The sequence below is a fragment of the Anabrus simplex genome, chromosome 6, assembly GCF_040414725.1.
Source record: "Anabrus simplex isolate iqAnaSimp1 chromosome 6, ASM4041472v1, whole genome shotgun sequence".
NCBI lineage: Eukaryota > Metazoa > Arthropoda > Insecta > Orthoptera > Tettigoniidae > Anabrus > Anabrus simplex.
In genome coordinates this window covers 324,521,066-324,546,786 of record NC_090270.1, presented here as the reverse complement: position 1 = coordinate 324,546,786, position 25,721 = coordinate 324,521,066, and the positions used below count along the sequence as shown (strand labels likewise).

Here is a 25,721-nt window from a genome sequence, read left to right as displayed (position 1 = left end):
AAATTGCATCCATACCTAGAGTTGCTAATTGTCAAAACATGAGTGAAGTAAAAAAACTGGCTCTATACCTAAGAGTTCCTCATCTTGAAAACAGAAGTAAAAACAAATCCAATATAAGTGATATTTTCAAAGGTCATCTGAAGGTAAATAAACTCAGATTAGGGCAGTCAGTGGTATGCATTTTTGAATGTCCAAGTGTAAATAAATTTATTCCCGACTGTCATTTTAGAAGTACTATAACTGTATGGCCTTACATCAAATTTAACCTTTAATTTATTCCTACAGTTATTACGCAAAGAACAGAATTTTCCACAGAGAGCAGAGGAACTTCTCTACTGAGTTATGTGCAAGGTGAGAATAAAAGTTCTAGATAATGCAAATGTCCTTCCACATTTAGAACAGGAGAATGATATCTCTGCAGTATGAATACGTGATACCTGAGAACTCTCTGAGGAAAGCATTTATAATTTATCGCTATAATCCCGAACTGTGTTGGCGCAATTTAAGACAAACTGTTAAGATCCATCTGATTCTCCAATGTAAATTTCCTAAAGTCTGAATCCTTACAAGAAAGAATCAAGAGCATATAATTACATGTGCATGCTGCTTTTCATGGATACATACAACTCTACATTTCTTAACTTAACATATTACTATAAATACAACATTACAGTGTATTAATATATGTCCACTCTGAAGGACTTCTGACATAACACAATGGTATGACTACTTATTTGAAGGTCAAGACAGGTCTTTTCCTTGCAATCACCTCAATGTATTAAGTCTTTGTACAATCATTTGTTAAATGAACCGACACGTGATTCTTCAAATTATGTTTACGCCTAAAACTCTTCCCACATGTTGAACATGTATGTGGTCTCTCTTCGGAATGTACAAACATGTGCATATTTAAATAAGCTCGTAAAGTAAACATCTTCCCACATTTAGTGCAGCCATATAATTGATCCTGCTTATGTGTTCTCATGTGTCTGTTCAGATTTCTAGGATGACTGATCACCTTATTGCATACTGTGCAGTGAACAGGTTTGGTAAATTTTGGGATGTCAGCCTTACATTCTTCAGTGCACTTATGCACAAGGTTGTTTTTCTCTTCACATGGATTGCTTTTAACATTATCAGATGGCATTTCCAAACGAGTACACAATGACGAATTCTTGTCACTGGAAAACATCATCAATAATAACACCACATAACCTGACGTGAACATAAATTAAAGACAATATAATAAAATGGACCAATCAGTTACATATTTAGCAAATGGTTGCAGGCTAAGAACAATGAAAACTCATCAGAATAACTATGACACCAAGAAGTGGGTAGTTCATCATTGTTTAACTAACATAATCTTTTGTAAAAGCCTACTGAAGATGACTAAATTCACTGATATCCTAGAAGTAAGATGACATAAATCTCACAAAGCATAATGAAAATAATGCAATATATCATCTTTAATAACTCAGAACTATCATGATGGAAAATATAACTGACAGAAAAATTGAGAATTCATAGCTAATGATCAACATATACACTGTATGCTACAGAAGCTGTCAACCTGAGTGATTCAGTTAGCTGCTTGGCCTTTTTGCCCAAAGATATCATGTCTGATCCCAGGTGAGGTTGGTAATATTTGAGGAGTTTAAATATGACAATACCAAGTCTTTAATTTCCACCATATTACAGAACTCCAACAGGTTAAAATCCTGACATCATACCATCTAGAAACATTGAAAAGAATTTTTTAAAAGACCTAACATATAATATGGGATGGAACAAGTCTGTTACTTTCACTGTACTGTTTCTATCTGAGATTTTGCTTCGGTAATACAAAAGTAACTGACATATGAGCAATACTAGAAGTGTAATTTCTTATTTGGGCAGTCTTGATATTGAATGATGCAAAAGTATGCCTTGAAAGGTCAGCCAATGAATACATTTCAGTAATGTAACAGCACCATTCAGTTCAGCAAGGAAAGCAAGATGAAACTACCTTACTTCTTATTTCCTCATACATCTCATCAGTAACAACCAGACATACAACAGGTGGATGAAACTGTTGAGACTCCAATCAATCTTTAAGCTGAGGACTATACTGTGCCATTATTTCAGTGCAGTTAAGACTTTTGGGATACAAAATTAAAATCAACTGAAATAACATGACAGAAATAAGTGAAATATCTTCATAGGTTAAGTCATTTTGCCAAGAACATTCGAGTAATGTATTTTCAAAACCAATACCCTTTGACATCCGATGTTATATCACAGCCAGTAACAGACAGTGCATTCTCAAAACTAGTAACATTTCTTACGTGTGCAAAGGTAATATGTGATACTAATTACGTTTGTCAATGTCACAGTAATTTTTATGTGTGCAGATTCATTATGGAGTGTTTTGTTCATTCACCAAAGTGAATTTCATCATGAGGACTTCATGAAACTTACTTCACATAGCCATTTCCAACATCTAGTGATGCAGCACATTCTTACAAGACATGTTTTGGGTGTAGTGAAATAATCCTGCCAAATTGTACTTCAAGAGTTTCAGAGGTAATTGTTGTAAGAATATACATGGAGGTATTCTTCCAGTATTCTGTTCAGTAGGAATCAGTGAGCCATGGAAAGTGTTTCATGAAGTGTGCTTGATATTCAAGCAAACAAACATCTAGCAGCAGGACAGTCTGATGTGGTTTTAGAAGATACAACTGGTATATCCAATTTATTATACTGGCCTGGAAATAAATATTGTATTGTTGAACAAATTATGAGTAAACTACTGGTATGTTAACTAGTTATATTAACTTCTATGGTAATCATTTCCTTCCACTATTTCTAATATGTATGGGTGATGCACAACAGAGAAAATATTAATAGTAATTTTCCTTTGTGCAATTTAACCACCACAAAAAATTGGTTTAATTTTAATTTTGCTGGCACCTGAATTGCATTGCCAGTGTAAAATAATGCCTACAGAACAACAAAATTCAGAATAGTTATCTCCAACAAGCAGGTAACCGACTACTTTTACCTGTAATTAATATTACTGCTGAAAGTGCCAGCAATCTACCATTCATTAGTGTTTTTGTTTAAAATGATATTTGTTCACAGCATCAACCCCTGTAGATCTTTGCCACTACTTTCACCATATGAATTGAACCTGCGTGTATGTGGAGTTGCAGAAGTGTAGTGTTGAATGTGAGGAAAGGAACATTAAGGATGACACAAACACCCAATCCCCAGGCCAGGGATATTAATCATTTACAATTAAAAACCCCTAACCCAACCGGGAATCGAACCCAGGGCAGCCAGGTGACAGGCGGACACGTTTCCCCCCACACTGCGGGGCCGGACTTCATTAGTGTTACAGAGACATTAATTCAATTAGTGATAACAGCAGTGAACTGCCACTGACTAATGTTACTTCCAACAGCTCCAGTGATAAATACTATTATAATGGAAGTACAAGTATTCATAATGAATGTGTATTCAAAATGTCAGAATGTGTGCAAGTAGTAAGTCCAGTGACTCAGCTGCATGCTCCCTACTCCTAGTAGGAATGAAACTATAGTTTCTACCAATGCTACATCACTAACAGATAGGGTCATAAAGTCTCATGTGGAAATTTCTGCTTGTGCACCAAATAAAGGGTCAACTGTGAATAAATACAACACAGATGTAAACTACATGCTAAGGGTACAAGGAAAAAAATACAGGACTGAAAAAAATGGGGAAAAAATCAGTGAATGAATGTGAAGACAATAAAGATGTTACCTAAAATATGTTCACATGAATAAGAAAAAGTACAAAGAGGCTCCTTGTACAGTCAGATCACTAAAAATAGGGTCTGACTCATTGGCTGAATGGTCAGCGTCCCGGCCTTCGGTTCAGAGGGTACCGGGTTCGATTCCCGGCCGGGTCAGTGATTTCAACCTTCATTGGTTAATTCCAATGGCCCGAGGGCTGGGTAATTGTACTGTCCCCAACATCCCTGCAACTCACACACCACACATAACACTATCCTCCACCACAATAACACGCAGTTCCCTACACATGGCAGATGCCACCCACCCTCATCGGAGGGTCTGCCTTACAAGGGCTCGACTCGGCTAGAAATAGCCATACGAATTATTATTACTGAAAACAGGAAAAAAACTACAGGCAATTTTAGACTCTTAATTTATGAGATAAGGAAAGAAGTCATATAAATTGGCTTGTGAACTTCAGGAAGGTTTTAAGAAATACAAAATAACAGGGCAGCCATACAGCATGATTACGAGTGGTTTTTGCTGAAGGATGATGGAATAAAAGTGTTTATAGAAACATAATTTTTGTACAATAGGATTAAAGCAAATGGTCTTCACCTAGTTTGAAGAATTTAATATTGGAAATGGTAAACAGGCACTGCTACAAATGATGAAATGGATAGAGAGACTGCAGGAAATCTGAGAAGAAAATACCAAAGGAGCTGGACACTAAGAACAGGGAGCTGATGTCAGGTATTGAAATGGCTTTAACTGATTCCTAAAATACCCAGTCACTACTGCCGAGTATAACTTCCCAGGTCTACGAGGAACCCAAATCTATATCTTTAAATCACATGAATAAGATCTATAAGGAGTGGTGTGATGAATCAGGAAACAATTGCATGGAAAGAAACAAATTTTGTGACATCGTGGGCCAGAAGAAGCCAGCAAGAGGATTACATGGTGAACATCCATAACAAAGAAGACGCATGTAGGACGAAGAACAATACTGTACCTTCTGATTTTATTAACTACTCTTGTAGCAACCAAAGATGTGCAAGGTGTATTACTGTGTCCATAAACTGCTCATTTCTAAGCAGTATTCCATCCAAAAATTGAATGTTCACAATTTCACCTTTTATGTCAATAATAATATGGACATCCATCTGCCCCATCTGTATGCATTGTGTATGGCGTTATTAAGCAAAATGAATTTACATCATTAAACAGAACCCCAGCTACAAGAAGATCATATTAATTTCTGACAGTTGCCATATCAGAATAGAAAAAAATCTTAATTGCTTTGGGTGATTTATTTGTCCAACTTCATGCTGAAATAGAAAATAGATCATATCATGATGGAGGAGGATAGTATCCACTCAACCCTGAAACAGCTTTTGACACCTCCAATATACATAATATACAATACCCACCCATAATTATGTACATCACACCTTTTCAAAAAACTAAGAAAAACTCCTGTCTATTTACGCATTCATTAGATCAGGCAAAAAAAAATTGGCAGATCCTGCTGCTAATATCTTTATAAGGAAGGAAATGTGTTACACAAGCTAAATGACAGCAAAAAGTTTTCCACAGTGATGGAAGATGATACAACTGCCACCAAAACATTTCTACAATGATTCTCTGAGAACTGAAATGGAAAAATGCAAAATTTCAGTCTACAAGGTCTAGAGCCATTTATTTGTAAGGAGTTATCACACACACACACACACACAAAAGGTGCGGAGGTCGCCCCTGGGAATCAGCTAGAAAGACCTGTACCAGGCCTCCCCGGAAGTCACACGATATCAAACCATCTGTTTTAGGATAGCCTTAAACATGAACAGCTTTCAATTCGAGTCTCTATGTGTTGGTGTTCATCTTGGATGGGCATGGCGCATAGTGTACGCTGTTATTAAGTATCAGAATTTTAGGACCTGCATAGTGATGATGCTGCATTCTGGATCAATTTCTAGTACTGAGTGTGACATACAATCTGTCAGAAAACACTATATTATTAGACCAGGACTAGTTACATTGGTATTTTGTGTGCTCCTTGTAATTATTTACATTTTGATGTAAAAAATATTGTCTTCCTTTTAAGTTCCTCTGTGAATGTCTTGTTATGCATTGTATTATTGTAGCAGTATGCGTTTAAATTTCAAAATGATTAATCGTAAGCTATAAACATTTTTAACAAAAGACATTGATAGACAACTGTGAATTAAAAAATACCACTACCAGTATAATTAAAAAATACCACTACCAGTATATGTCTTACTAGCAAAAACCGCACATTATAGTTGACATATACATATTCCAGTGTACATAAATTCTTTAGGTGCTCTGCAAACAATTAAATATCTTGTTATGTATTACAGGGGTAGAATTTGTTCTAGAATACAAAATGAATTGTTATTAGCGTTAAAGAGCATTCTTTTTCATCATCATCATCATCATCATCATCATCAGAGAACACCTCCAGCATACCGGTTAGGGTGGTGTTGCATTAGTATTCGCCATCATTATTTGTCCATAAATGCCTCCTCTCCCACCACTGATTCCCGATTCACTCGCTAGTGTAGCCATCTTTTACTTGGTCTTTCTACTGGCCTTCTTCCTTCAACCCATCATGCTAGACATGGAAAATGTGATGCTAGAATACTACCAGTACTGAAACTAATATTTTAAACATACATTTCATGGGCAAATAATATATATTTTAATTAATATGTGATTCGAAGTGCTGAAATTACATTTCTTGTTTAATAATGACAAACATAAGGGAAAAGTCATTTATAGATCTCATTTAAACTATACACAAAAAACTACATCAGAAATGGTGCAAATAAACAATGCCATGTGCATCAGTATTAACAAATAACATAATCTACATACCCATCTGTGAAACTAAACATGCATGCACAATTGCTAAGACAACAGGGAGATTACAACGTTGTTTGGGTTCAATATTATTACAAACAGCTAAATAAAGTTTTTTCCTTCTCCTGTAAAATTAAACTTATATCACATGGCTGATTCTTCTAGGTGCAAGAATGAAATACACATCGCAGAAAGACTAACATGCTGTGAAGCTCCAAGTACATATGAAGAAAATGAAGAGAACAGCAATCTTGATTGAAAGTTAAAAAAGCAGGTTTTCTTGGACATGACAATCAAATGTTCACAAAGATTTACAAGAATACTGTTGCTCATTAACCTTTCACTATCTCTTTGCTCCTCAGTTACAACTGTACTGAAATCTTCAAATTTTAACAAAACAAATTTTGGTTTCAAAACATTTTTCGAAGTAATAATGCATTTATCATCATCATATTGTACAGCCCAAGCCTTGTCGCCGCAGCCATAGATGTCTATCTAGAGCTAGAGTGGCTCAATATTGCATTACCACAATTTTAATGAAGGGTACAAAATCGATATTGACTATTTCATCTTAGTCTTGTAATATTTTAATTTAATTACTTCCTAATTTATGAGTTGTTTTTATCACAAAACATATCGTACAAAAAATATCTTCAGTAAACTACATGATTATACTTACTTGTTAACAAGAACTTCACTTTCATCACACTCTTCAGCCAAAGTTACACTCTTTATGTTCTGCAACAAATTAAGTATATATACTTGATATCATCTCTAGTTTTATAAAAAAAAAAAAAACCAGCAACCTCATCAAACTGATATGTGCTGAAAACCCCCATGAAATATATGACAATAAATGATAGCAAAAGAGGCAGAAAGTTCATAATATACACTAGTACCTTACTTCTCTTATTATTCAATGCTGCTATAGTGAAAGTTGAAATGGTGAAGACAATGAATTCCTAATTACATTACGTAATTCTTAGAAATGTTGGCAAATACTGCAGAGATAACCACACCTCACTGAAATAACACAGATGGACTAAATACAGACATCAAATTTTTGTGGAGATTTTGTTAAGATCAGGAAATTACTACCATGTATTTTTAATACATTCAATATCTGCTGACTTTATCCATATTATATTGATGCTACTTTATATAAACTTTTATAGCATGACTGTAGCAAGAACATTCTCACAGCAATAATCATTAAGAAGGAAGTTTTTAGTGCTAAGGTGTTTAAGATTTGTAACAGGTTATGTTTGGTAACTGTAATAATGCAAACTGGGTCTTAGAAAGTAAGGAAATTTTGCATGCTGGTAACACTGTTGATGAAGAGAATGGCATAGTTTTTTGAAACATGTACAATGAATAATTGGACTATGTTTTAATAAATACAGTAAAATTCTTGTTAATATGAAGTCACTGGGATGAAAAAATTGGACTCTGAATTAAGTGATTTCGAATTAACTGCCAACTCATAATTCAAAAATGTCAACCCTTGCCACATCACAAAATATTCTAAGACTTCTTACTGCATACAATTAACCTTGATTCACAGTTTAGACCTTTCAAATACCATTAAAAAACCTATTTCCAAAATGTATCCAACAAGGTGCATTTACAATATACAAATAATGCACTTGTATAACTCACTGATAAACACAACCTGAAGCAACGAAAGGAAAAAAAAAAAAAAAAAAAAGCATGATTCAAAATATGAGGGAAAATCTATGCTGGCCCCCTGTGCAAGTGCTTTATTCATTGAATTACTGTACTGTAAGCATTTTAGATGCCCTGTACCTGCACGGAAAGTACCCGATACCATTGAAACATCGTGGCTTATAAAATTTTCCTATAACGAGGAGAGAAAGTCTCTTGCTTCCATCTGCATTACAACGCAGTTCAGTGACTCTATCCTTGTACTATTTCTCGCCATGGCACTTCTCTTGTAATTCAGAAATGCCAACCCATGCTGCGTAACTAATTATCCTAATACCAATAATGCAGGCAATCACCTTGATTAATGAATTAAACCTTTCAATTGCCATGAAAAAAGCTATTTCCGAAATGTGTCTAACAAGGTGCATTTACATTATTCAAATTATTCAATTTACATTATGCACCTAGAAAAATCACTGGCAAACAAAATTTCATGCAATGAAAGGAAATCCACATGATTCAAAGATGAGGACAAATTATGCTGGCTACCCAGTGGAAATGCTTTAATTTTTGGATTATTTAGTTTGCATTTTTACATGCCTTGTACTTGCACAGAAAGTGCCCGACACCCTCAAAACATAATGGCTTATCGAAATTTCCTATGATGAGAGGAGGAAGTCTCTCGCTTCCATCTGCATTGCATCATAGTTCAATGACTCTCACCCTTGTATGATTTCCCGGCTGGCACTTCTCTCCTTTAAAACCATAAGTCCGTTTGAGCTTGGTAGTAACAAAATTGGCATTGACAATATTGTTTGGTGTGTATGAATTGATTTAATGAGCCATACTTTTTTGCCAACGCAAGTGTTCGCAGATTCTGCTTCTCTGCACACTGCCTGCTATGGGTCCTTAAAATGCTGAATACAAAGGAATTATGATTTTACTTGAACTTAACAAATATGAAGCTCACTGTATACACACGGAAGTGAGTGAAAGTGCAGAAAGCTACCCTGCACATTCTGGAAGATGTGTTCTATGGTGACGTGGATAAATTTTTAATTAAATTACTCTGTAAAATGCTATTTTATTAAAGTGTAAAGGAGTTTTGAATTAAAAGTCTGAATTTTGGTAATGGAACCGACAGTGTTCTTCAAATTAAAAATTATCTGTGTTTCGAATTAAACAATTGAAATAATTTGCAAAAACCACACCTCATGATTCCAGGAATGAGAGCTTCTTTGAATTAGGTGGGATTTTGAATGAACCCATTTCGAATTATCGAGGTTCTACTGTGTTCAGCAGGCAGATCCATTAAATAACCTGTTGTATTTATTCAATGATCTCAATCAATACAGACCAATGTAAGGCAAACAAAGTGTCAAATTTGTTCATTCTGACCACCCTATTAACGTATTCCTGTACTCTTTTTATACACTGACATGCTAAGCCTTCCATCTTGACCTGCTGTCCAGCAAGTTCCAAATGTTTCCTCATTGCATGACTTCTATACCTTATCACCACCCCATGTCAGCAACATCTAGACTCTTTAGCATATGCTCGCTCTCTCTCTCTTTTTTTTTTTTTTTTTTTCTGTCACTGGCTCACATTCACCTCATCATGATGTCACTCTCTTGCATATAAGCAAGCCCCCTGAACTACATGGTGCCCACAAACTATCACAGCACCAGAGAGAAAAGGTCAGCAATGCTTCATCAGCAGATAAGGTAAGCAAGACAGGGCCTTCCTTTCCATAACAGGGAAAATTTAAGTTCCTGTGTTCATTTTTCCAGGCCAATCTAGGCTGCCATCTTTCATAAATCCTGGGTTCCTCCCACAATATAAGTCATAGTGTTTCCTATTTAAATGCTAGTGTGCAGCATTCAACCAATTTTATAACACCTTCCAGGTGAGCATTTTGAAATGTATCAGCAGTGTGGTGATGACTTAAGTGTATTAACTGTACCAAACCCAGACTTAAAAAAATACATAATTTTTTCTTCAATAAATTCTTTTTCATGAATTGCATAAGAGAAACTAAACTGAAAAGCTTGTGATGCATTGCCTTAACTTGCCTATGAAGCATATATGTATTAGCTCCTTCAAACATTGAACTACATGAAGATTCCTCACATTTGTAATTAACACGTTCCGTGCGGTTCGGGTCACCATGTGCCCCGAAACATGTTACTCTTATCCGTCGGTGCGAACTTCCCAGAATTGCGAAGTAAGTAACTACGTCCTAGTTACGAATTTCCGTTAACTAATGGCAACATAGTGTTCCAATTGAAGCAAAGGATCGAGGCATACTGCTAGTTTTGATCGGCCCACCGGTGACCCGAAGGAAGTTTTTTTCATCTTCCGTTCATATCGCATCGGGTCACCCTGAGTCCCGATTGTTGTCTGACCTATATTTTTACGCGGGAATCGCTTAGCGCGGTTACGGTGAATGAAGCCTAGAGTGTTGCTGTCCGCAGATCGTAGACTGTTGTTTAAGGAGTACCACCCTTCTGATATCTGCTTTCTACATTGCTCTTAGGAAAGCCAAGAGGTTATTGGAGTTATTGGAATAGTTATTGACATATTTACTATCTTCCGTATATAATATTTACAAGCAATTTCACGTCCTTTTTTAGGTATGGAGCTTTCACATTCTGACACACCGGCGGCACGGAAAAGAAAGAGGGTTAGGACAGCACTGGGGTGGGCCTATATTACGTTCCGTGCGGTTCGGGTCACCATGTGCCCCGAAACATGTTACTCTTATCCGTCGGTGCGAACTTCCCAGAATTGCGAAGTAAGTAACTACGTCCTAGTTACGAATTTCTGTTAACTAATGGCAACATAGTGTTCCAATTGAAGTAAAGGATCGAGGCATACTGCTAGTTTTGATCGGCCCACCGGTGACCCAATTATTTCCGGGGTCATTTCTGTTTCACGCAATTGTTGAATCGGAACACTGTCGCACAGGTAAATACGCTGGAATGTCTCCTCAACAATAACGCACACAACAAGTGCACATGCATGGTTTAGGATGTCATACTAGGGAGTAAACAAAGTCAAATTCGTCAGGTCACCGGTGACCCGAACCGATAATAACTAAAGGCAGCATCGGGTCACCGGTGGGCCGATACGACGTAACATTAAGTCATCGAAATTCACTGCCGCAGGGAACGTGTTAATGGATCTGTCAGATGAAAATTTATTCTTTGAATATCTTCTTATAGAATATAATCTTTCCCTAGACTTTAACTCTGAAAATCAGTGAACTGCCTGAATTCTCAATATATTAATTTCTTTTGCCCTGGGTTGAATGCCCTTTGAAAATAGTTTATGTGGTTTTTGAAAGCCAAGGACATTTTCAAGAGATATATCTAGTCAAAATTATATTCCTTTTAAGATAATTTTGTAGCCATTTTAGTAATGTTTATCTTTTATCACTCTTTTTTCATTTTTATGTATTACTGTACTGACCACAAGGTAGTCACACTACAAAATATCCTGTTAGTGTTTCAGCTTTAAATTCATTCCTTGCTTGGATTACCTCTTGTAATCTCTTCAAATGAATGTTGTGAAATGATATTGTCATTCCAGTCATTACTTTGAGAACATTAGTTTATCATGTTCAGATTTTGTTGAAAATTTTTGTGTCTCAACCCCATCATTTTCCTCTTACCTTATGTATCTTGTCAAACAGAACAACACATTTTCCTTTTCTTTAAATAGAGTCTTGGTGGTTGGTATCAAGAAAGAAAGCAGAAACTTATCCTGAATATTCTATTTCTCTCTAACCAATCCATAAAATTACTCTTACTTGGTCCATTTCCTGTTGCATCATGCTTTGTTGGTAAAAGGATGAAATACATATGCAAATGAATATAAGTAACCATTCTCTGTATGACAAAGAAATTAGTCTTGTGCAGGCAACTTACTGAATTTTTAACCTTCTATTGATCCTCTCTCACACCATGTGTGAAATTTAGAGCTTGACATTATGACTTTTTGCTGGCATACACTTTGGTCTAAGTCCTCCTCCTTCATATAAGTGGAGTACTTAACCCTCTAAGTGCTAGAGTCGCTGTGAGGGATCCTAAAAAAATGAACAAAACTTGTCAGCGTCTCTCTGTGAGACGCTTTGTTTCTTTATTCCCTGATAGGCATTTAGACCAAAAATGGTGCCTAATCTTGCCATGACTATTAAAGAGAGTTCAAGCTACCATGTTCTGGCAACATTCTTTTGTTTTCTGTCTAACGATGAATTTGAGTAATATTTCAATTCCTTTACCTGTTTATGTGCGACTCGTTCCTTTCTTCCCAGTCATAATTAGTATCAACATCATAACTATCAGTTGCAGTCATATTCTGTGCAGGTAAATCATTGTCTGAGGAAAAATCGGCACTTGAGTTGTCACCAAGATCAGAATTACTGTCCATAAAGTCCAAGACTCGACTCGACTGTTGTTGCTGTATTTTTGAATATACTAGATTTTAGAATATTGAATTTTCGACACCCTTGCAGATATTTTTACAACAAACAAAATGAGTTTCTTGCTTCTTGTGTTATGTCTGTGTGCCCTCCAGTCTTAATTTTTACTCCATTTGTAAGCATGCAGTAATAGGAATAATCAAATTTTCCAACTTTTATTTCCCAGAAAAAAATATTTTAATTAATTAAGAAAGCGAGGAATAAATTTCATAATGATCTGAAAATTACCCTTAATTTACATGACTATATTTGCACTCTGTAATTATGTTTCACTTTCATATCTTTAAAAACAGCCTAGCACTTTTAGACTTCACCTTTACATTTTCACCTGGCACTAAAAGCATTAAGTTTAATTATAATAATAAACATAAATTTTCTCATTTTTGTCATAATCAATTTTAGCCAATAGTTTCTGCAGGCTACACTATGACTAGTGAAGAAATGATAGCAAGTTCTAAGTTATCACATTATCACAAGATATAGTGCTATGACCCATACAATGGTCACTGAGTCATAACAATATATTTCACCACTTCTGGACATACGACTGATGGAGAGAAGAAAAGTAATGTAAGACACCCCACAGTAACTACAACTCCCCTACATCTGATAAAAAATAATGTTTTTCTCATATCATTTCCTTACGAACAGAACTAAATCAAAGTCCAAAGGAATAAAAACACAGAAATAAGAATTTAATAGGAGAATAACTGATATCATTTTACCTACTGTAACTCAAATATTCATTCATTAATGACCACATTGGAAAGCTCCCATTGTCGTCACCCTCCCCAAATTATCACCATGTTACGATATTGCTAGAAATGAAGTTGCTCCGGTCTTGTCTACAAAAAACAAAAATGGATAAGATAAGGAATGTGGATATCTGGCAATAGCTTGGATTGGTAAGAAGCTTGCTGGAGACTCTAGAAGTGAAGAGATTGCAATGGTATGGTCACATGGAAAGAATAGACCCTCACAGGACTCCTCGAATATACTTTGACCACAATGTTCCTGGGAAGAGACATAGAGGAAGACCTTGTGATGTTTGAGGAAAACAGATATTGAAGGACCTTGAAATTAGAGATGTGAACTGGTGTCACATATGAGCAGCATCTGTGGATGGATAGGACAAACTGGAGGAGGCTCGTATACAACCACACCCGGCTTACTGGAGTGAAGAAATGATGATGATGATGATGATGATTAAGATGTTGCTCTCTAATGACCAGTGAACATACTATCAACCCTCTGAAAAGCTCCAGAATACATATACAATTGCACACTAACAACTTTCCAACTACTTGCAGAAAAACAATATCGTTGACCAACACCTCTGCAGTTTTCGATGCCATCATATTACTAGTACAACAACAGACAACATTTGCAATATGAAGGCCAAAAGACCAGTTACAATCCTAGCTCTACTTGACTTCTCTAAGTTATGACTCAGATGACACAATGCCATACACTGCAAACAGTGCTCAAAGAAGTTTTGTATACTATGATATCAAACAGTACATCAAACATGTTTAGAATATGCACTGTATATCAAAATCTAAAACAGATAATTTGTTAAGAAAAAAGCCATATTTTCCAGTGCCGACTTAGTTAATGTAACTTTAAAGCTTTTCTGTTTGCCAAAAACACTAATTATAACACATGCAACACAATAACATACCTGAAAAAAATACACTATTAAACAAAGAATGGCATTTTTTTATTCTACAAGAACATCCTCAGATTCTATCAAGACTGGGCAAGGCCAATGACACTGGATTTAACACCTGTTTGTTTCTTTCAATTACTTCTTTGTAATAATTATAATAGTGATCACGATAATTTACTTTTGAAGAGAAACAATAATTTTTAAAATTGTCGGTACAAAGCACTTCAGAAATGTTCTTCTCCAGAGAATTAATGTTCCTGTGTTAAATACATGATGGAATTATCAGCTCTATTTTTCCCCTCTTAATAACTACCATCCCCTGGATAACACACCAGAACAACAGCCAAAATGATTCGAAAGATATGGAAATTTTATACTGATACAGCAACTGCATACTTAAATACAACATGAAAATTGACTTGTCATACCTCCTTGACTAAACTTGCAGATTCCTCTTCAACACAAGGATTGTCAAGCACCTGATCAGTCTCAACTTTCACTACCACTGGGTTATTAGAAGGCAACTGAACCTCTGAATCCTAAAACGAAAAGGTTAATAAAAAACAAAACAGTTGACGAAACAGAGTTCTGTACAATAAGCATACAGTAAAACCCTGATTTTGCGTGATGTCCATTTAGTGTACACTTGCATTTAAAGGAAGAAATTTCCAGTCCCAAAAATTATTCCATAAGAGCAATGCAATTTTATATTCATTTTAACATAATTCACAATAGGACAAAACCTGCATTTAGCGTTAAGGAAATGTAAAAATTCTCAAATATTTATTTCTATTCATTTGGTTATGGGACATTAAGAACCTATGAAAAAGACGTCATAACCTTGCTATGATTCAAGGCAGAAGAAGAATTAAGAGCACAGGCACTTACGGCTAAAGTGAGATGTCGCACTTGGATACTCATCCGACCGCGGCCAGTATGGTAGAAGAGAACCCCAGTTTTTATGACAATGTTATTAAAAATTCAAAAATTCCTGTATTAATCTGTGCAATATCCTTTGGTTAGAATGAGAACCCTTTTACTGGTTCATCCGATATTATCGACAAATTTGGGTGTTTTAGTTTTTATCCATTATCAATATTAATGCACTCTACTCCAGTGTTTATGAATGCGATTGATCCTCTTCCGCATTGAATCCTCGCTACGCATGAGTGAGTTGATCTTGAGTGAGCCTTGATGTCTCCTCACAACTCCGACACAGAGCTCGATAGCTGCAGTCGCTTAAGTGCAGCCAGTATCCAGTATTTGGGAGATAGTAGGTTCGAACCCCACTGTTAGTAGCCCTGAAGATGGTTTTCCGTGGTTTCCCATTTTCACACCAGGCAAATGCTGGGTCTGTACCTTAATTAAGGCCACGGCTGCTTCCTTCCCACTCCTAGACTTTTCCTGTCCCATCGTCGCCATAAGACCTATCTGTGTCGGTGATACGTAAAGCAACTAGCAAAAAAAACCAACTCCGACAGGTGTAAACAAACATCGGGAGAACATGTTTTCTCAGTAAGTGCAATGACTTCAGTTAATTCCTTAGAAATAAAAGCTGAAGGCTTAATTTTAATACTGTGTACTGAAATAAAATAAGAATGTGATACTACTTCTCAAGATACAAGGTGTGCGTAACTAATTTCAGAGGTAAGGTTATGTACTCTCCTCTTAGCATCTTGTTTTTCAGAAAGGCTGTTCCCATGTAAATTTATAGTGAAAATGTTTTCATTATTTTACAGGGAGCTTTAAATATGTTTTCATAATATGTGTGCAGTCAACCTAGGTTCAGTGATGCAATCTGAAGTAAGAAAATGGAAATGTTTGTCACAAGTCTCTGGAATGATGCTGTTAAAATTTTTAAGAATGAAACTGAATATGCATGTTCAGACTATTGGAATTAGAAAATACATGTTAATGAGTAAGCTGCAGCTTGGAAAACATCTGCAAAAATGTTTGAACAAACCGAATGATGTTTTATACCAATTTTAATGTGTTTTTGTGTGATTTTGGTATCTTTCCTGACTTTTATGGATATCATGTATAACGTCATAAGAACAACCTTAAACCGACATGATTTTGCATTCACCAACAAAAATTTGTCAAAATGAAGCACAAACCGTAACTACAGTACAGCGTGTAGAGTAGATATCTCCTTGTCTTATTGCTGTTGCTGTGTAAATAATGTTTGATGGTACAATTAGTTACCGGTAATACAGGCAAAGATCTCTGGAAAATGTGTGCTTTCTTCTGAAATCTCGATTTAAGGTAAACCCCCATTTAAGGTTAAAATAAACACGTTAAATAGGGTTTCTATTGTATTAAACTAATTGAAAATATACAAGCATTTAAGAGTAATAAAGTGTTGCTTGGCAGTGTTAGGTCAATAAATCTATAAATAATTTCATTATCAGTATGCGAGAGATAAATGAATGAAGATTCACTTACGAAATCAGAGGGTTTTGGTGTATCTGGCTCTGGTAGCCAGTTTGGTTCACATTTGATGAAAGGTGGTTCCTCCATAATGTTCAAGGATCTGCAAGAAAATTGTGAAGTAATATAACCATAACAGTACCAATTTCGGGTAATAAATCAATGAGTCATTTTATTTATATGCAAATAGTCTTCAAGAAAAACGTCAACATGTTGCTAAAAACAACACAACTTGATCGAAAATTAATAATTTTGTATTTTACTGCCCTCTATACCTATGATCATAACTGGTAAAGGATATGTGATCCTTTATATGAAATGTGGTATTTTTCACATATTTGCAAAATGTCTGAAGTATGATAAGAATCATAACTACAGAACATACTCTTGAATATTCCAGACTAAAATTATTTTATTATAATGAAATGATACACAGCAACATATACCTTACTACAATTTTCCGGCAGCCAGGTAAATGCAGAAACCCCATCAATAATATGAGGGTATTTCTCAGGAACAGGAGACAATACGGAAAATATAAGATATGCATTTGGAAATACAGGACATGTACTTATGCATAGTGCCTGACGACAAATTTAGACTTCAGGAGATTCTCGTAGGAAAGTGACAGAACACAGGCCATTTGTAAACATTGTTTTATTATGGTACAGACAGCAAATACACAAGACTACATACAAAGGTCAGGTCTCTACTGGTTACAGACCTTCAAAATAATCACCCAAGTTTTCCACTGTGCATTGCCAGCAGTAGGGCAGGCGCTGAATACCATTCGCTGCATGTGTGTCACTAACGTGTGACACCTCTCTCCGAAATGCTGATGCGATGTCCTATTTGGTAGCAAACCGTTGTCCACATAATGGCTTTTTGACTTTGGGGATTAGATCATAGTCACATGGGTTCAGATCAGGCAAATAAGACTCATGTGGAAGAACCTCCCATCCCCACCATTGTAAGCGACGCTGAACGATGGCTGCTGTGTGAGCTGTCGCGTTATCGAGTAGGATTATGGTGTTGTCCAAATGATTTGGATGTTTGGTTCACACTGCACGGCACAATTGGTACAACAAAAAGGAATTGTAATAAACTACATTGACAGTGTGTGCCTCATACACTGGATGACGCACAAGAACACCTTGAACATCGTATGCCAGGATTACCATAACCTTACTGGGCGACTGATTTTGTTGAAACTTGTGCCTCCATGGTGGCCCCTGACGATGCCATTCACTTGACTGTCTCTTCAGTTCAGGTTCATAAGCACGTGCCCATGTTTCATCGACTGCAATAATGCGATTCAACATGGCTTGTCCTTCTTGCTGAAACCCCTCCAGATTCATGCGACATGTTTCGTAACGAGTCCACGTCTGTACCTCAGTTAAGTGATGTGGCACCCACTTTGCACAAAGTTTACGCATCTGTAAGTCGTCGTGTAAAATGCGCCATTTTGTTGCCGCTGGTATTGCTGTGTGTTCTTACAATCCCGCTAGAGTCCAGTGCCTGTCCTCATGTAAACAGTGATCGATCACAATTATCCATACTCTTTGTCCATGCACACAGGACAGCCTGGGCGAGGAAAATCGGCAGTTGATACTCTACCTCATTTGAATGTCTCCACCCACCTCGCCACTGTTCTATAGGGCATGGCATGCACACCTAATGCTTCCCGCAGCTCTGCATGGCATTGGCGTGCATTTCTGCTGCGGAGAACTGCTATTTTAAGATACGATTATTGCTCCTGCTTGTTGACTTCCATTTTGAGACACTGTCACTCACGCACTGAAATCGGGGGCATGCTTAGACACATACTGTTTTTTACATACACCATCTAGTGGCATCATACGCAAGTACATACCGTACATTTCAAAATGCATATCTTACATTTTCTGTGTAGTCTCTTGTTCATGAGGGAAAAAAATAGTTGCCTTGACTTATAACTCGACCTACATAAATGGATGGTGTTAAGCATCACATGACCAAGCGCCAAAAGTAGATTTTGAGATATTGACACAAATGCAATATCCTTTGTATTAATTCATATTTCCTGTTAAATGTGAGGTATTATATACCAAAATGAAGATAAAAACATAAATTTTCTTCTTAATGTATTCAATTTAGGGATATTTGAAGTATATTGTCGTAATCTGAGAAAATAGTGCTTGGTCACTTGATACTTTATTGCGGTTACATTCGTTTTTTGTTCTGCATCACTTGACCAACAAATAAAATTGTCATTATTTAGTGATCAATCTGACTTTTAAAAATTCAGTGCAGTGTAAAATATGGTGCATGTTAACTAATGTTATTGCTTATTTAAGTACAGGATTAAATAATACATAACAGCATACAACATGACATAGAGAAAACATGAATTTTAGAATATACAGTTGTACAGAAATCACACTGGTAGATCATAGTATTAAGGGATCATAAACACACAGTTTCTCCAAGTCTAATATAATGCAGGATTTTAAGAATTTTCAAGTTCAAAATCCATATTTACACAATCAAACCCATCTATATCATCGTCTATTCCAGGATCACTAAACAAGCCATTACAGAAAGGCTTAGCATCACTGGGAATTAGCTCCATGAGAGTGTGCAGGTCATTCAGTTTCGCTTCTAAAACTGGTTTTCCATTGAGCCATAATGGAGTGAGCAGTCCATATAGAACTGATTCATTTTCATTCTGAAGCCGCGGCCAACTGTAGATTTCTTAATGTTCACTTGGACAGTGTGTTCTGCATCAAAATGCATTTTGAAGAAATTGCTAAAAAGTTTATCTTTCTTCAACTCTATTTCTCTCACATGCAGCCACTTTACCTTCTCACTGTTTGTGCCTGTCTTCCTGTTTACAATGTGCTTCTCCAGATGAACTGTACTATGAAAATCCGGTCCGGTCATTCTGTGCACAACAAGTGGGTTCTTCATTGGGCACTCTTCATACATTTATGTAGTCTTCAGCAGTATAGAGGCGCTACTGAAATTTGAAAGCACGTTCTGTATCTCCAAAGTCGCTGTCGTTTTTTTTAAATTTTGTCTATGTTATTCTTTTGCTTTAGTTTCACTTCCATAAGTTATTTCAGGTTGAACTACAGTTTTCTAATGTGTCAATTTTGTATTTACTGACAAACATTTCTTGTTGTGTGTATTTCTGGTTACTTTTTGGGCTCTGAATAATTTGTTCTCTCTGTCCACAAATATTTTCTTTTAAATTGTATGTTCTAGTTTCTCCAAGTATTTAAATTGTTTTGCAATTTCTATTTCTTTCCCACATATCAGAACACAGCTTATTAGAAGGGGATCTATTGCCATTACTTTAGTTTTACAAATGAAATTGTTAATCCTATTTTTCCAGCAATAGTCTGGAGAATTGTGGTTTGATTCCGAGCTTCATTTAGTGCAAGATCTGCAAATCCTAAGCAATTTAGGCTAATTTCATCTTTAGTGTGTCCAATTTTTATATTTTTGTTATTCCCTTTATACCATTCTCTCATCAAGTATTCCAGAGTACTATTAAACAAAAGTTGTAATAGTACATTACCTTGTCTTAGTCCTGTTCTGATTGTGAATGCACCGAGCTCAATAGCTGCAGTCGCTTAAGTGCGGCCAGTATCCAGTATTCGGGAGATAGTAGGTACGAACCCCACTGTCGGCAGCCCTGAAAATGATTTTCCGGGGTTTCCCATTTTCACACCAGGCAAATGCTGGGGCTGTACCTTAATTAAGGCCATGGCCGCTTCCTTCCCACTCCTAGCCCTTCCCTGTCCCATCGTCGCCATAAGACCTATCCGTGTCGGAGCGACGTAAAGCAACTAGAAAAAAAAAAAAAAAGATTGTGAATGCTCCGGATAATTCTCCTCTAAACTTCACTTTTTAATGGGTGCTTGTTAACGTTAAGTTTATCATTTTAACTAATTTAGGATGTAATCCTAAATTTCATAATACTTTTAGTACTGAAGGTTGGTGAATGCAATCATAAGCCTTCTGAAAGTAATATTTGCTCCAATTTGTTCTTTTGAATTCCAAGCTAATGTCCTGGGTGTATTAAGATGTTTCCTACGTTTTTCTGATCAAATTCAGTCAAATCATTCTCCTCTTATCAATTTGATTCAGTATTGCTTCATTCATGATTTGATATACCATCCTACCTTCAGCATTCTTCTGAAACACCACATTTTGAAAGTTTCTATTCTCTTTCTTTTTGAACTAGTTATTGTCCATGTTTTACTGTCATACAATGCCATGCTCCAGATGAAAGTCTTCAGAAACATCTTTCTAATTCCTATATCAATGTTCAAAGTGAGCAAATTTATTTTCTTAACAAATAGCCTTCTTTGCTTCTGCTAGTCTGCATTTTATGTCCTTATTTCTGCCATCACTAGTTATTCTATTAACAACTAACAATACTCATCTACTTCATTTCCTTTTCTAATATTTTCTGCATCACCTGACTTTGTTCAATTGCACTCTAGCATTTTTGTTTCAGTTTTATTTATTTTCATCTTGCACTCCTTCTCCTAGACTATGCCCATTCCATTCAGCAATTTCTCCAGATCTGCAGACTCAGATAAGTAACAATATCATCAACAAATCTTGGAAGATTTCCTCTGGCGAGACCTAGCGTTTACAGTGTACTGTGTCTCCTGGTAAAGGCTAGAGCAAATTTGTTACTTTTATTAACCTGTCTCAGTTTCATCCCTGACACTACAAAATGAGTAAGAAATGAACTAGACTAGTAATGTCATCATAGGTAAAAATAGCATTCAGGACAACCAACAACAATCTGTCTCATTTTCACAATCCAGGGACCGTGAATAAATCGGACAAGTTTGGCAAATTAGGCATTTACAGATTACGGAGCCAAGTCTTATTTATCAAGCTATATTGGACAGACAGGAAGGAGCTTTAACACCAGGTACATCGAACATATTAGTGCAGTCAAACATAACAGACATTCAGCCATGGGTCTACACATGCACGAGTCCAATCATAATTTTTCCAATATAGACAAGGACCTACAAATTATTGAAACTATGGAAAAGGGACCTCTGCTCGATATCAAGGAAATGTTTTACATATCATTAGACCAACAAGTCAATCTTAATCACAATTTGAACGAATCCACTGAAAAAACAAACATTCTTTACGAGGCCATCCATCTCCTTATCCTCAAGACATATATAGGCAGAACAGCGTGACAATGAAATCACTCACCCACGCTCTCACACCCCCTTCACACCACAACCAACCCAAAGCAAGCCACCTCCCTTTCCCCCCCTCTCCTAGACAACAATAAGCACCACACACACAAACATAGTTGGCCAGAGCGCATCCTACTCTTCTAACGGCAGGTCGAAGCGGGCAGGAACAAGGGAGTAAGTACTATTCAAATTAACCAACTTTATAATTAAATTCAAACACACACATTAGTTTCTCATTTATTTTCATTCTTCTCTTCCTCAGACATCCACTTTTAACGATATGGTGCCATAAACCAATTCTTACATTCTTCATATACCAATTCTTACATCAACAACAACAGTAGACGACAGGTTGAACTTCAAAAGCAGATGTTCCATAATGAAGGATGTTTCCCCAACCCCTCAGCTAATTTTAACTACCAATTATTCTTAACATCAGCTCTCCACAAGACCGACAAGGCATAGCCCTAGTGTAGGCACTCCACTCACTCCGCTTGCTGTACACGGAAGCTCCGCGGCCGGTGATGCTCTTTTATTTTTAGTTCACAGGATTGCCGATAGAATCGTCCTTTACGATCTGCCAGCGATCTCCGAATTGTTGCCAACTGTTAAGGAAATGTCCAGCAGACTGTTGCGAAATTTGTTTTAAGTTACAACCACTAAATTCTTTTTTTCTTGCTGTGCGGGCAGTATGCGCCGCGGCAATAGTTAAGAGGCTCTTGAAGTGGGGCCACTGTTCTCATGACAGAGCTTGGCCTGGATTTGCAATGATAGGTTACAGCTACTAAATTACTGAAATTTGTTTTAGGCTACAACCACTAAATTACTTTTTTTCTTGCCGTGCGGGCAGTATGCGCCGCGGCGACAGTTAAGAGCCTCTCAAAGGGAGTGTGGCCCCCCACTATTCTCATGACAGAGCGTGGCCTGGATTTGGAAAGATGGGTTACAGCAACTAAATTACATATTTTTCTTGGTGTGTTTCTTGCTGTGTTTTTATTCTGCGTGGGTTGGTAATGGAACCAGCGAGTTACGAATTATGGGAATGACGTCATGTCGGCCAATGGCCGTGCTCGTAGCTGGCCGGCTAATGGTCGATGGCGAGTGAAAACTTTCGTTCTGTTATAAAAGTAAACATACATTTTTGGGCGGGTAGGTTGGCCCCTGGCATTGGCAATGAACACATCTCTCTTCTAAAAGGATTTTAAGGTACAATTCATATATATTTCTTCGCGAAGTTGTGTGTTATATACTGGAGTGCCTAGGGTAGGGCGCTATCGACTGACAAGTTTGATCCATACCGTACAAAAGCACTGCAAGATTATGTGACCAAGAGCACAGAAATTTCTATATTTGTCATATGATTTATTGTCAAATGTGTTTTATTTCAACTAGTTGATATATTTTCAAGTTGACTGAAACAAGATCGACAAGTCTGTTCCATGTTCTACAAACACACGGCAGTATTTTTTACCCAGATTCAAGAACTTTCTTTAAGTGCCAAGCGCTTCATGTCATTGTGTATATAATTTTGTCATTATGTTTTAAGTCAACCTATTGAGACGTATTTAGGCAATTCTCATACTGATTGTTATCAGATTCCCTTTAATTTAATTATCCTGCAAGAACTGATGATGACTCCAAGTGAGTCGAAACCGATCTTTGCTTAATAAATTTCAAATATTTTACATTGTGTTGAATGATGGAACATCACTCAAATCCAATTATATTAGTAATGTCATTCCCAACATAGACTCACAGTTGTTAACTGAAGTGAGCTTGCCACCTTTTGACAAACAAAATAAAGGACATAACAGTGAAAACATGGGATACTTTATGGAATCAATGAACACTATTGTTTGAGCACAGGATTAAATTGACAATTTTTTATAGGCATGTGTCCAATCCTTTACTTGTTTCTCTATAGGACTGGGTATGAAGTGAGATGAATCTTCATAGTGTTTACCACCAGATCTCCCCAGTCTTGTCAACAGGGCTGGAGTAATGATTTTTTAAGAAAGCAACTAGAAATTTTCCCAAATCTTACAGTATTCGAGGCCACTAACCTTGGATTGTATTTCCACAAACGTCACTACAATACTGACTGGATGGAACATGAAGCTGACCTAGGTCAGTCATCCATAACCTACAAAACCCACTCTTACAATATCACCCCACTGTTCTACCTCTAAATAGTTCTCCTTTTGAGATAGTAATTTCAACAGTATTCAGATGATAAAGAGTCAAGGTTGCAAAGGTAGCACCCATGAACTTATATTAGAGACTACCCGCTGGTCTGATGAGCATACGAGAAACAACAGATAAACATCTGAAACCAACAGGCTCGAATCCACCATCTCCTACATGACAGTTTAGAGGCACACTGAACCGACTGTGTATATAACTCATTTGGTCTCTTACCTTGGTATAGGCAGTATATTGCAACTGGAGGCGAGATACGTATTTGATCATTATTTAATTTTCGTCGCACCGACTACGGCAGATCTTATGACGGCGATAGGGAAGGACGGGGCAAGGACTGGGAAGGAAGCAACCATGGTCTTAATTAAGCTACAGCTCCAATATTTAACGGGTATGAAAATGGGGAACCACCATAAACCCATCTTCGGGGCTGCCAATAGTTGGGTTGGAACTCACTATCTCCCAAATGCAAGCTAAAAGCAGCACCCGTCGAACCGCGTAGCCAACTTACTCGGTAGGTAGGCGACATGACCGGCCGACTTCATCACGGCGATTGGGAATTAGAAGTTTTAGGGGGAGGGGCAAAAAGTTTAGAGACAAGACAAAGTACCCGGGTTTGTTGATAATTAAAGACAACGAATTACCTGATAAGATAACAGGGCATGTACAAATTGTTTGTTTTAATACAATTCGTATAATTCCTACCTGGAGGCTGCTAAAATGGAATAAAAAGGTAATGTTCCCCACTAATCGTCGCCACTGGTCGCGGTTATAATCCTGGTTAGTAAAAGCATGTGCGAGGTCACGTAAAACGAGTTACGGTAGCAATTTCACCGGTTAAAAGAAAACAACATAAAAATTACAAGACGTACATATTAAAAACAAACTCACCTCAACGTTAAAGTACTGGAACAGGAATAAATTCCAAAGGTAGGTACCGTACTCAAAACATTTACCTCAACAAATTCCAAAGGTAATACCACTCTCTAATTCCAACTGATTAACGATCTTGTAACCGAAATTTCACCACCAATACTTGGCACTTTTACCCCAATTAATTCCAAAGGTAAGTACTAAAACATTTACCTCAATAAGTTCTGAAGGTAATATCACTCCCTAATTTCAACTGATTAACGATCTTCGAATCGAAATTTCACCACCACTACTTGACACGTTAAAACATGACTTTTATACTTATAATGAGTACCACTAACCAAGTGCACAAAACTGACGACGGTTTCTCTCCAAAATAATAAAAAGTAATACTTTGAGAAGGATCAATAATGTATGTTGCTAAAGTGGGAACTGGTAAGCAGAATTGCTTTTACAGTGTACACTGTGCGCGCCAGAACGAAAAGAAACAAATAGTAGGGATGGGCGCGACTGAAGCCTGGAATCGAGAGCGTCGA

General features: G+C 36.8%; 1 protein-coding gene across 7 annotated transcripts; it reads right to left on the bottom strand.

Moving 5' to 3' along the window:
• Nucleotides 1-695: 695 nt before the first annotated feature.
• Nucleotides 696-25,707, bottom strand: LOC136876535 (zinc finger protein 556). Of its 7 annotated transcripts, none has more exons than XM_067150567.2 (5): nt 25,204-25,707; nt 16,907-16,994; nt 14,890-15,000; nt 7,324-7,382; nt 696-1,181 (listed from the first exon to the last, which is right to left on the bottom strand). In XM_067150567.2, exons 2-5 carry the CDS (start codon nt 16,979-16,981, stop codon nt 779-781), a joined length of 648 nt encoding a protein of 215 aa, XP_067006668.2. In that variant the 5' UTR covers nt 16,982-16,994; nt 25,204-25,707; the 3' UTR covers nt 696-778. The 7 variants fall into 7 exon arrangements, with proteins under 7 accessions (XP_067006668.2, XP_067006669.2, XP_067006671.2 ...); XM_067150568.2 differs by having other exon boundaries at nt 25,399-25,707; XM_067150570.2 differs by having other exon boundaries at nt 25,527-25,707.
• Nucleotides 25,708-25,721: the final 14 nt, after the last annotated feature.

Excerpts from the sequence above, each read along its gene's own strand:
- LOC136876535 (XM_067150567.2), bottom strand. The coding sequence starts at position 16,981 with ATGGAGGAACCACCTTTCATCAAATGTGAACCAAACTGGCTACCAGAG. Across the intron at positions 15,001-16,906 it reads CACCAAAACCCTCTGATTTC|GATTCAGAGGTTCAGTTGCC; the intron begins GTAAGTGAATCT and ends TTTTCGTTTTAG. Across the intron at positions 7,383-14,889 it reads CTGCAAGTTTAGTCAAGGAG|AACATAAAGAGTGTAACTTT; the intron begins GTATGACAAGTC and ends AATTTGTTGCAG.